General features: G+C 50.9%; 3 protein-coding genes across 3 annotated transcripts; 1 reads left to right on the forward strand and 2 right to left on the reverse strand.

Moving 5' to 3' along the window:
* Positions 1-494: 494 nt before the first annotated feature.
* Positions 495-3,436, reverse strand: FOXG_12538 (uncharacterized protein; the record flags this gene model as incomplete). Its single annotated transcript, XM_018392351.1, has 4 exons — positions 495-1,966; positions 2,315-2,614; positions 2,680-3,223; positions 3,275-3,436. 4 exons carry the CDS (start codon positions 3,434-3,436, stop codon positions 729-731), a joined length of 2,244 nt encoding a protein of 747 aa, XP_018251966.1. The 3' UTR covers positions 495-728.
* Positions 3,437-3,680: 244 nt separating this feature from the next.
* FOXG_12539 (uncharacterized protein) lies at positions 3,681-9,397 on the reverse strand. Its single transcript, XM_018392352.1, has 2 exons — positions 8,035-9,397; positions 3,681-7,985 (listed from the first exon to the last, which is right to left on the reverse strand). Exons 1-2 carry the CDS (start codon positions 8,976-8,978, stop codon positions 6,137-6,139), a joined length of 2,793 nt encoding a protein of 930 aa, XP_018251967.1. The 5' UTR covers positions 8,979-9,397; the 3' UTR covers positions 3,681-6,136.
* On the forward strand, positions 3,749-4,673 carry FOXG_20974 (uncharacterized protein). Its single transcript, XM_018401303.1, has 2 exons — positions 3,749-3,854; positions 3,928-4,673. Exon 2 carries the CDS (start codon positions 4,174-4,176, stop codon positions 4,666-4,668), a length of 495 nt encoding a protein of 164 aa, XP_018251968.1. The 5' UTR covers positions 3,749-3,854; positions 3,928-4,173; the 3' UTR covers positions 4,669-4,673.
* Positions 9,398-12,263: the final 2,866 nt, after the last annotated feature.

The raw sequence follows: 12,263 nt of genomic DNA on the forward strand, positions 1-12,263 counted from the left end.
TACACCTTATCAGACCAGACACCTGTATATGCCGCCGCACTCCTTCTCGATCCCTCGAAACGAAAAAAATACATTGAGCGGAATTGGGAAGAATCCTGGCACGCGCCTGCTATTGCTGCTGCCCAGCAAATTTGGCTAGATGAATATAATGCCGCGCCAATCCCAGAATCCTTGCGGGTGCCTCTAGATGTGTCCTCTTCCTCTGGGAGGCAGCACAACGAGCTGGATGAGTTGTTGAGCGATATTGCTGTTACTGGTCCTATCTTAGACGACGCCGATGACTTCGAAACCTTTATTGATGCACCACCGACCCGAATAACTGGCTCTCCTCTCCAGTGGTGGCTACATCGAGATCAAAGGAAAGCATATCCGCGGTTATCCCGCATGGCAATTGATATCCTCTCAATCCCTCCTGAATCATCTGATGTTGAGTCTCACTTCTCATCGGCGCGGCGTACGCTATCATGGGATAGAGAGAGCATGACCTGCGAGAACCTGGCGAAGGTTGAGTGTGTGGGCAACTGGATGCGCGAGGGTATCATTGTACCCAAGTCTCACGGTGGCAGGGGCGTTATTTCCAGCGTTGCTGTTGAATTTAGCGTTGAAACAGAGGCAGAGGACTTTCTAGATTAGGGTACTTTCTTGTTCTTTCTTCTAGCCTACAAGAATTATATGTGGTTTATCTGGATATCAACCTTGCTAAAGCGGCTATGTGGCTGTATGGATATCTACCTGGATATATCGATATCCAGATAATTTCTCCCACTTATCTGGATATCGATATAAGGGCCAGAATTTCGGTGGATATCGATATACGCAGGTCTGGCGGCTAGCCAGTCGTCATACTGGGGCATGTGCTGGTAGAGACTCCGCCAGTGTAAATCTGCCGGGCTAAACGTGATGAATGCACCAGGACAACCAAGGTTATAGGCATAGGCCTCGAGGTCCTGCCTCTTTTTGTTCCAGAATGGACGCGTACCGCGAATAGACACCGCATGCCTTGTGATCGAGTTGATCAGCGCCTGCGCCTCGGGGTCCTCGCTGTGTTCCAGCGCCTGAATAAGTTGCTCTCGCGTCAGCGGCTGCTGTCTCCCATCATGTTGCTTCACGAAGAATCTGGACCGCGAACGTGCTTGTGACCGCATTAGCGTGTTGAAGGCGACGAAGCGGAAGGTCGGGTGGCGTGCAAAACGCCCGTCGTGCCAGCGCATCGCGTGCTCGACGTAATCCTTGTAATCAATGGAGCGCAATCGAGGTTCAACAAAGTCGGCTCTACCGTCAGGAAAGAGGCAGGGAAACGCCAAGGAGAGTAGGGCATGAGAGCGATTGAACTCATTAATGGGTGTGTGTCGTATATTCGGGAGCTGCAGCTCGTGTTGCGCCTGCGCCTGGAAGCTTGTGGAAAGCTCTGAATCAGCTTCCGACTCTCCGGCGAGAATAGACCGCAGAGCATCGAGCTCCGTGTCCTTTGCCAACATGTCTGGCACTGCAGCCTCGTCCTCCAGGTCAAGCTCTGCCTCCTGATCTTCCTCGGGTCCAACATCCGCAGCCTCCACCTGACTCTGGGGGATGGCATCCAGGACATTGCCATCTTGGGGCAATTGATTTAGCCTCTCTTCGTCGATGACGACGCATCGATACCCAGGATGATGGCGCCGGAGGTAGTCTAGCCATATGACAACCGGCTGGCGGCGGACACGGAACTGGCGGGTGAATTGCCGACTAAGAATTGCGTGGGACGACGTATTGGCAGGACGTAGTAATACAATGTTCAACTCCTGCGGCAGAAGCGGGAGCTGGTTGTACACTAAGCCAACCTCACGGAGAAAGTGAACTACGTGCCCCCGATACTTGTACTGCTGCCCTCGCACAAGCATAATGTTCACGTGGACGTGAACACGAGCAATCAAAGACTCTTCGGTAGGCGTAAGCTGGGCAACCGGGCCGGTACAGGGCCAAAGTCGAGCTGATTATCCGCAGAGAAGAAGTACGGCTCGTCGGGGTGGCGTTTCTCATCTTTTCGATAACAACGCGCACAAATGCCATCGCAATCGATCTTCATCTGGAACCAACACTCCCGGCATCGACCGCAAAACTGCATTTGGTCATTGTCCAGCTTTGTCCAGAACTCGCGGAGGATTGCCTTATCGCGACCAGTCAAGGCGCAAGCCTCAAGGTCGCCAATCCACACCGGGATCTTGCGCATGAAAGACCGCCGATTCTTCAGGTGGAATTATCACTGGACTCCGAATACGCCGTGGCGGCATCGACGATCGAGTTTGCCTTCGAGATTTTCTTGGCCGCCCTCCTGTACCAGGGGCAGGACCACGGCGACCACGCCTTAGCTGTGCGGAAGGCTGCCGCAAGCGATGGCGAAGAGGGCTTCCATCCACGCAATCATTATCGTCGTTCTCGTCTTCGTCCCCTAGATCGGAATCAGACTCTACCCCTAATTGTTTGAGGTACCTCCGTGGTCGATCAGGTGAAAGCAGCAAGTTGAAATAGTCATCGGCGTCAATATCAGATTCAGAGAACTGTCCCCTGTCATCCCCTTCCTTGATTATCCCATCCCCATCTAGAAACCCACTCGGTCGTAGTTGATCTTGACTCCCATCTACGTTCCGTGGTTAGCCTGAACAAACTACTGGGGCCACAGAACAAGGATACCTTCTCCAGGACCCTCAAAATCTTCCAAGAAGCCAAGTTGAGATATTGTGGGAGTCAGTGACACAGTCTCCCCTGCACGGCGTCGTGAACGATGGTCGCGCTGGATAACAGCCAGCTTGGCCCTCGCCCCAGCCTTCAAGGAATCATCTTGCGAGTCCTTCCCCCCCTTGTGGAACCTGGTGGCCAAGTAAGGGTAATCCACACCAGGTGTGCTGCTTCGAAGAGTAGATGGATCAGAATGTGAGACGAGTGGATGGGTCGTTGGCTGCACAGGCGGTGACGGAGCTAGAGCCCGGAAGAGCCGCGAGCTTTGTTGGGTTGGTGGAATTGGCGTCCCTAGCACTACGTGCGGCTGGCTAATTGACTCTCCGAATAAACTCCTAGCTGTATGAAGTTGCCGTAGCTTCTCTGGCGATGTAGGCTGGGTTCCGGATCTCTCGTTGGGAGGCGATAGGCCAGCATCTCCTTCGGTTCTCTTCGTGGCAGGTCTGCCAGGTGAGGATGGACGAAGTGCAATGTTCCGCAGCGTCTGGAGCACGACTTTGGATCTAGAATGCTTCATTTGATGAGGGTTAAGAGACTTATAGACGAGGAAGGCAGAACTTACATGAGAAACGCGCTGGTTACGGCAGTCTATGCATTGCTTAGTTTGCCCAGCAGACTGCCTCTTTGCTCTGAAGGCACTCTCCGGTCTCTCCTCCCCACAACGAGCACAAACAACGAAGAGTAAATCAGTAGAGAGCTCTTCGGGGTTGAGACCGATATCCATTACTCAATCAACGAGGCCATATCGAGACCTGTCGAATTGGGGAGATGAATTGAACGCGTGGTACTGGCACAGTACTGAGTAAACAAACAATTCCAAATGGACGCAAGCTGCCGGCACTCCGCGTGAGCCTTTCAGGGGCCAGCACCGATTGGCCCCACTCTTTTGGTGCCATCAGCCAGTTGCGCGTTCTTTCGCGGCTGGCCATACAAAATCTGGACCAATCAGATTCCGAGAAACTTATTTATCCCTGTCTGCACCAAACCCTCATTACTCGGGAAAACTTATGAATTAATGTAGAGTCAGCCTTCGGCTGAATTAACTTTGATCATGATGTGAGGGGAAACCTTGGTACTTCCAACAAAAGCACATCGCGAATGGGACCCTATATTGTTTCGCCGAGAGTGCGTGTTTTTGAAAGGTGGGTGGCTATTTCTAGCAGCTCATCGTACATGCTAGGAGTAGGATGACTTCTTGGCTAACCTGATGCGCAGGCAACGGGGCTGATGTCAGTAGGCCCTTCTTCAGGCCTTTGAGAAAAGTAGTCAACAGTTGGCCCAGTTCCGGGCTGGCGTGCTTCGCATCAAGAACAAAACAAACTCAGAGTCCTAACTGACAAAGCCCAAAGGGACGATGCGCATGATGCGGGCCATTGCCACCATTTCTAGACCTCCAACAGGAACAGGCACTTCTTTGGAAGCAGGAGGGCTCCAATATCTTAGAGGCGAACGAAAATATTAATGCGGTTCTCTGGGGCGCAAGTTATCGGACCTCCACAAAATGACAGAGCATTGGGCATCGATGATGGAGTCGTGAAGTTTAACAGAGAGTACGATCGCTTACTCGGTGCAGAAGCATACCGGTATTTGATACCCCAGCCTGGTTACCAACTGAGCTGTGCTTCGATACCAACTTGGCGCCACCGCGCAATCGATGTCGATTCCACCTGGCCGAATGTGCATCCATACATACATTCCATATATAAAGAACCCCCCTCAGCCTACACCGCCGGTCGGACCCTAATAACACAAACACCGATCTCAGCTTCTTCTCAACGCTTCCAGCGCTTCCTTTGGCTTCCTGCCATCGAGGTAAGGCGCGCGATGCCAGCATCAGCTGTCAGGTCTATCAACTCAAAGGCTTCCTGCCATCACCCTACTTCGCCAATCTTTTATGGTAAAACCAAGCCCACAACTCTCTCCTGTGAAATATTTTGCCTTGGCACCCGCTGTTAGCGTTCTGCTAGGGCAGAAAATTTTTACAGGCCAAAATGGCAACAAAAGCAGCTGCGGGACTAGCGGGACCCTAACAGTCGCTGGAAGAAAGGGATTCAGAGAGTTGACCTTTCTTCGTGATGAGTGTCCTCAACGACACTGAGTTTCGCGAGCTCTTGGCATCGCCTCCGGGCTCTATTTTATATGTGGCATTTCTGGCTTCTTCATACCTCGACATTTCAGCTTCGCGAGCCTGCGACATTCCGGCCTCTGTGCCCCTCGACTTCCCGTACGACCGACTTCTGCAGCTTCGGCTGCCCTACATGGCTCGCTGCCCTCTTTGCAGCCTCGGCTGCTGCCTGGAACACAACCTGGCTTCGACAATCTGTCGCACTGGCTGAGACCACTAGACAAAACCGCTGGGTCGAAACGGTACAGAGCTTACCTGGAGACCGTGGAATGAGGCGACTACCTCGTCCACAGAGCAGCGTTCTAGCCGCCTTGGGGTTTTCTCCTGCAAGGGTTTTCCCCAAGGATGCACGGTTCTAGGGTTGCAGCTACTGGAGATCTTAGGGGTTCATGGACTTCCTGCCTCAGGGTATGGAAAGCCACTTGATCTATCTGTGCAAGAGAATTCTAGGCTGGAGAGGAATAGATCCCGCTGACGGGATGACCTCTTGAAAGTAAATGCGCCTTTGTGCCGATGATATGCTGGATGAACTAGATGGGAGACGCTGCTGGAGGGAAGCTCTGCTAAGATCAACTGTATTGATGTCCAATGGGACGTGCTTCACCGACAACTACTGTAAGGCTAGCTGCGGGTAGAAAGGTGCCTTTTGGGGGAATGAGTAGAGAAAAAGCTCGAGCATGTATAACGGCTCCGACGCAAAGGCCTTGCAGATGACCTGAGCGAGGATCAGCACGGCAGCGAGTTTAGATAGTTTAGCCCAGCACGTCCTGTGCTCCAGTAGGAGACTTTTCGGGGCCTACGGCCCCCCGGACGAAAAATACACATACATACATACGATTGTCTCAGCCGAAGACGGTTGCCAAGCAGTTGGAAAAGGCAGTCGTTGCAGCTTTACCTCCTAACCCGATTATTGAAGAACTGCCCAAGATCACCTGGAAGAACTGTCGCTTCGTCCAAGAAGATTCGCTGGCTCGAAAAGGTGCAAAGGGCAGGAAGAGCTGGATTAGGTCGCACGGGACCTTCCTTGTCGAACTGAACTATCAAGATCAACCGATTGGCCATATCTGGTGCTGCAATCGATGTGACATGAAAGGCGCAGCGGAGTTCTTGGTGCAAGCCACGTCTTCCGCAGCAGATCATCTCCGAAAGCATGCACTTGTCCCGTTCAATATTGTTCACATGATACCCAGCAGCTGACCGACCTGCATAAAGCTCACCGGATCACCCCAGCCACTCTACCCGGGTAGAGTAGAAGAGATACCTCCTCTACCCAACCGGGTAGAGTGGGTAGAGCTCCCTCTACAATGCCCAAGTATGGCCATCACCCAGACTGGTACTAGCATCCATTGAGTATCCGCCATAGATAAATTGACGATCAAGCGGGTCGATGTTCCCATTCGAGCCCTGCCCAAAGTTCATTGCAAACGGCTGCGGTGGGAAAAAGGTGGGCGTATGTGCATGGTGAGCAAATGAAGTCATATTAACCGGGCTCATAGGTAACATGGTGGTGCTAAAATCCGGGCTCTGCTGGTTTGATGCTGTGAGAGGGTTGAAGCCTGCTGAACCTGTAATTTGCAATCCCAAACCACCTGAGAGCTTGCGTTCCTGGGAGACTGCGTCTGCATCTGTACTCTGCAACCAATCGAGATTCCGGTCAGACTGTGCTGGCATGTCAGTCTGTTTCTTGGCGTTTTGCTTTCGTTTCGGCGCTGCCGCGCTGATAGTATCCTTATTCTCAACCCTTTGCGGTGTTGGAAGCGTGAAGTATTCCTCCACTGATCGCAGTTCGGGATTCGCTTCGAGGACGCCGTCTGCTCCTGAATCCTTTCGTTTGTGAGTGGCAGGGTCCATAAACTCAGCGTGAGAAAGACCGCGAGGGTAACGGTTAAACCAGTCTCCGTATTGAAGGAAAGAAAGCTGTGTGGCTCGTTCTTCGACATTCGCACCAGCTCTCATAGCGTCCAAGACATTTTGATACTGAGTGCGAACGTTCTCCACCATCCAGTGAAACATGCCCCAATACTTCTTCATTTTGTGAAGATACTTGACATTGGTGGTCAAATTGGCCTGGGCTGCTAGCTTCATGGATGGATTGCGGGAGATAATACCCACGCTGTGAACTGTTGCCGAGGAAAAGGCGCAGTATCCAGCAAACGGAGCCGAAACAAAGCATCCCGACTGTTCAGCCTCACGAAGGAGCTCGGATATTCGGTTCGCAGCGTTGAAGGTCCTCTTGCTTGCTTCAAAGAAGAAATCATCATGTACACCATGTTGCTTTCGTGCTGACATAGCAGCTCGACTCACTAAGAGAATGTTATGCTGCAGGCAGATATGCATGAAAAGAAACTGGCTTGGCGTGTTCTCTGTCTTGTGGACCTCGAGGTTCTCTGCAGAGTACTTAAGTGACAAGGGCAGACTAGCTTCAAGGTTTACAGCATCATTGAGATGCTTCATGTGGTGAGACTCGTCTTCCCATAATGGATTGGGGTCTAGATCCTTACACCCTTGGCTCAGGTAGGTGGTGATCCGTCCCCATAAGGTAATGGCTCGAATCAGGAAAGCCGCAACTCCCATGTTCTCTCGTACATCAGCGATTTGTCCGTCGTTGGGCGACGGCGGATGAGGTACTCGACCATCCAACATCTCGGTGGGCGCAGGCAGGCCGAATTGGAAATACTTTTCCTTTACCGGCAGAGGAATCTGAATTGTATCCTCCCTGACGAACATGGGTCGATCTGTCCCAGAAGAGTTGAAGCGATCCATGAGAAAGCAGGCCCACATTATGCGTCGCCGAATCTCTCGATCAATGAAGCTGAGCTGTGTTTTGGTGCCATTACGGTCCAAGGGATCGTATTCCAAGTCTTTATGTAACTGGAGAGCGAAAGCCATTCGGATAGCTTGTCCACCCAGGGCCCAGCTACGGCCGCCCTGGCACGTTCCAAATTCATGAAGGCCCAAAATGAGAAGACATGTCAGGATGGTGAGGTTTGGCCATTCGTATCGTCTGGTGCAAATATCTCGAGCGTGTGATGCCCATTCTTCACCGCGTAAGAATTCAGGCCCTGAAGAACTCACTAGAGGGCTTGAGGTAAAACGAGCAGCTACAGCGCACACTGTGAGAACAAGCACCGGAGGTAGTGTGCCATTTCTGTTGACAGTCAGCAGGATACGTGAGATTCAACCCAAAAAGAACTCACTTTAGCTTTCGCATATAGCTTGGCTTGTGTAGAAGATGGTAAGATTGACCATAGATGTTGTCGAAAAACACCTCTGCCAGATGCTCCTGTATCTCCTTGGAGGGGAGTGCGTCGGTGCCTTCGTGTTGCAGCTTATTCTCCTCCCCTTCCTGGACTTGTAAGCTACTGGACCCATCATCGCCCTCAGTCTTTGGCTCCGAAGGCGCCTTCGCCCAAGCTTCCAGATCAGGCCCGAATGCTTCCTCGGCGCCGCGCTTCTTGGTTGGCTGACTGGAAGGTACAGTTCCTGGTATCGCCGGTTTGACCACGGGGCGAGTTACGGATGACGCGACTTCCTGATCCGATTTGGATATGGCCTCGATGACGCGTTCTTCCATGCGCTTCGGTCGCTTATCGAGCATAGCCATGCAATTTGTCCGAGGCGCAGCTTTCCGAGTCGTAACCTTATAGACACATGGGATATATGAGCGTAGACAGTGCTCGCAGGCGGGTTTCTCGCCTGAGCAACGGCTCTTCTTTCGGCGACATGCAACGCAAGCAAGCGGGAGGCGTTTTCTTTCCTTACCAGCCTTTGTCTTAAGTTCACTCCACGCAGGTGTGGCATCGGCTTTATCCTCCTTAGGTTTACCACCTGGATCTATGCCACCCGCACGGCTACGGGAAGCCAAACCAAACTCATCGGTAGTCGGGTCTTCGGGGGCCTCGGATGCGGGAGATGTCCGATCTGGGTGGGCCTTGGAGCCTTCCATGCTCTGGTTGCGGTTGCCCGTAGGCAAGGTGCCGAACGGCAGACCGCTATGTGCAAGGCCAGAAATGGCCTGGTGCTGGGGAAGCGCAGTGGGAGATTGGAACGTGTGGGTGTGATCTACTAGGGAAACGAGAGAAGCCCGGACAGGAAGACCATAGTAAGCAAACGCAAAATCGTCGAAGTTTGTGAAATCCATTAGGACGCTGTGAGAGGGAGGAGGTACAGCGTGCAATTCAGGAACGTCGCGATAGAGTTGAGGACCGGAATCGAAGGACTGTTGGGCATATTGAGGATTCAAAACGGCACGGCCGGACAGAGTTACGACGCGGCCACCCGAGGCCGAGAACGGATAGACGGAACGGACGGCCCGGCTGCCCTACATAGTTTCTTTTAGCAAAACTTTGACCTTTGCTGCCGAGGCACGGTTCGGTAATTTGGGCGGCAAGTGTTCAATGATATTGAATACGAGGCGTTGTGGTGGCCTCACACTGGCCTGCACTCCAGGGCGAATCAGCACTAGGTTTTTAAGACCACAATCAGAATTCCTCGTCTTGTATATTCTAACTGCTTGTTTACATGCATTAATAACATAGAAACGCTTTTTTTCTGTTTAGATCTATGTTGCTGTTGTACAGTTGGGGGGGGGGGGGGGCAAAAAGTATTCGCAGGTGTGTAAGTTGTGTTATCTGCGCTAGTTAGTAGCTTACCTTAGCTTATGTACTTGAGACTAGGTTATCCGCTGGTCTCGGTGTAATATAGGGTACTGAGGACCTGACAAGCTACCCCTAACTAGCTTCCGAGCAACAAACCTACCTACACACCTGCGAATACTTTTTGCATCCCACTGTGTGTGCAACGAACTTGAAACCTTCGAAGGTGGCCCTGGATCTCTCGGTCCGACATTTCATCACCTTCCTTCTAGTCGGGTCACAAGACAGCACCGTTGGCCAGGGTTCAGGGGCAATAGAGTTTAACCTTTAACGTTAATCCCATTATTGATTAGCCAGGAATGAGACTAGAATACGGAACACCAAATAAGGAAGGTGGATGCGTTTAGGCAGAGACTTGATGAATGCAGGCCAAGTTTAACGTTTAAGACTTAAATGTAAGCCTTAAAGGTTCTGAGACAATCCTTAATCATTAAGACAGAGAAGGAATTAGTGTCTCATACATGACTTACAATCCCACACACTCCTCATGTAAACTCAGTTATTCCTTAGGAAACACTACCTGTTACAAGTCGTTAAGCTAGAAGTTTGCTATAGGCAACTACAGAGGCATTATAGTAAATATTTGAACTGTATATATAAGACATGTTATTTGCGGCTCTAATGCAGCCGAAAACCTGAATGCTTGCCTATAACTTAACATAGTTGCAGGTCTTGCCGGTATGCCCGGTCTTGCCGATATGCCGATCTTGCTAATATGACCAGGTACCCAGGATACCTTTAAAGCTCAATGCGATATATAGAAGGTCTAAAGCGAAGAGAAAAGTATGGCGATTATAGTTCCTAAGTGATAGATAGATCACGCCGGTAAGGCTTACTGTAAAGCAGTTTTATCAATAGTCAGTGAGCTAGAGTTATTAGCGACCGTTCCTCTAAGAGAAGCAACTATACTGTGGTGTATTGAGACGGTTCTTTCCGGGCATCTTTCCAGGGATCCTAGTCACTTTCGCCAAAGTGCTGCAAGCGGTTATGGGTGAGATGGATTGCCGCTTCCGAGAGGGTCGGTGAAGGGGGTTAGGCAAACCAACTCGGGTTTTAACACCGACAAACCTTAAACAATGGAGCACAAAGTAAGAGCCGGATCCCGCGGTTCATAGTGGGGGACGTTCGCTTCCTAAAAGGTCGCGTTCTAAGCGGCAACGGACAGGTCCGATGCGCCACCAAACCTCATTCTGCACCTGAACCCTGAACCTCTGAACTTCTGTCATTGGAGCAGCTAGCTGGGGGTTGGGAGAGTCAATTTGAGCTAATTAGAGGCCTCTGTTTCCAACCTCGGCTTCAACCAATGGTTCCACTTTTCAACAGGCACAACTACCCATGGCCTTCTATATTTGCACTTTGCGACGCTCCAGGAGGGATTGCCATGGACTTACACCTATAAATATGGTCACCCGTCAGCATCCTTTCCCTCATCTTACCACCTATGACGCTTGGGCTCCCAAGGGATACCATGCGATACCCCTCCACCGATAAGACCCCTCTATCGATAAGCAAAAAAAAAAAGTTTCCCCATACAAAATGCTCAATTTCACTCGCACGATGCATGGCCAAAATTGAACTTATTCACATAAAACAAGCTGTGTCTTATTGAGAGTTTCATGCTGTTTCGCATTATGCTACTTCTTTTTACAGTATATAAGCGGTTTGGGCGCATAGTACTAATATAAAATTTCTATCAATGCCTCCTCCACGAACAGTCCTCCCCAAAACTTAGAGGACTTTTATCTACACCAGCCTTCCGTAATCGCCTTGTAAATGCCTCGAGCGACTTATACATAGGATGGCATTATTAAAAAAAATATTAGATATCACAGATAACGGCCTCTCTCATAGCCAAGCCGCCCAGAAGCATGACATCCCTTAGCCGACTCTTTGGGGCTGATTAAGAGGTATACCATCAAAGTCTGAGGTCACCCATCCTGCCCAGATATTATCCAAGTCTCAGGAACCCAGATTAGTTACCTGGATACTTCGGAAAGACGCCTTGGGCTATGATCCTTCTCACAGCCAAGTTCGCACCACTGTCGCTGCGCTCTTAAGACGGCGAGGACGGGGAAAGGGCTATTAGTGCGCACTAGATAGCCAGGCTCATGAAACGTCATTCAGTTATCAACATGAAGATAGGGAATCACCAGGAGGCCTCAAGATTCAATTCTTTTACCCCAATGGCTATTAATTAGCAATTCGATATCCAAGAGCGCGAGTATAGCTGGATCAAGCCTGAGCACACAGTTAACATTGACGAGGGCGGTACCAAAGCGGGATTTGTGGTTATATAACGTCTTTATCATAAAATTCAATAATCCATTCCAGAATCTAGGCTTGGATTCCTTGGTTATCGGCAGTAGCGATCCGAAGAGGAAGGCCGTCCTCAAAGGCTCTCAGTCCCGCGCAAGGGTGTGCACCACTCAATTCAATCAACTGAATGGCTCGGTGGCGGTGAGTTGATCTGGTCAACCACTCTCTCCAGTGGCGTTGATCAACTATCCATCAAATTGAGTTGAATGGACACTGGTTGAAGTCGTTGATCTCCAAGCCGAGCTATTTCACTCCCACTCTCCCATCCCCTTTTCTTCACATCCCACCTCTACCTAGGATCCTTCTTCCGCCCTATCACCACTACCATTCTCGGTAGGAAGTAGTGACACGTCGAGGTCGTCAATCACCCCAGCCCGTAACCACGATCGCAGCACTTGACACATTCCTATAATGTCCGCGTCCAGTCGATTTCGTAGTGGCGTCACCATCCGCCC

Source organism: Fusarium oxysporum, chromosome 3 (genome assembly GCF_000149955.1).
Source record: "Fusarium oxysporum f. sp. lycopersici 4287 chromosome 3, whole genome shotgun sequence".
NCBI classification, from domain to species: Eukaryota; Fungi; Ascomycota; class Sordariomycetes; order Hypocreales; family Nectriaceae; genus Fusarium; species Fusarium oxysporum.

What these genes read in the sequence shown, in the direction of transcription:
- FOXG_20974 (XM_018401303.1), top strand. Translation starts at nt 4,174, where the DNA reads ATGCGGTTCTCTGGGGCGCAAGTTATCGGACCTCCACAAAATGACAGA.
- FOXG_12539 (XM_018392352.1), bottom strand. Translation starts at nt 8,978, where the DNA reads ATGGATTTCACAAACTTCGACGATTTTGCGTTTGCTTACTATGGTCTT. An exon ending in AGCTATATGCGAAAGCTAAA is followed by an intron (nt 7,986 to 8,034) that starts GTGAGTTCTTTT and finishes GACTGTCAACAG; the next exon opens with AAATGGCACACTACCTCCGG.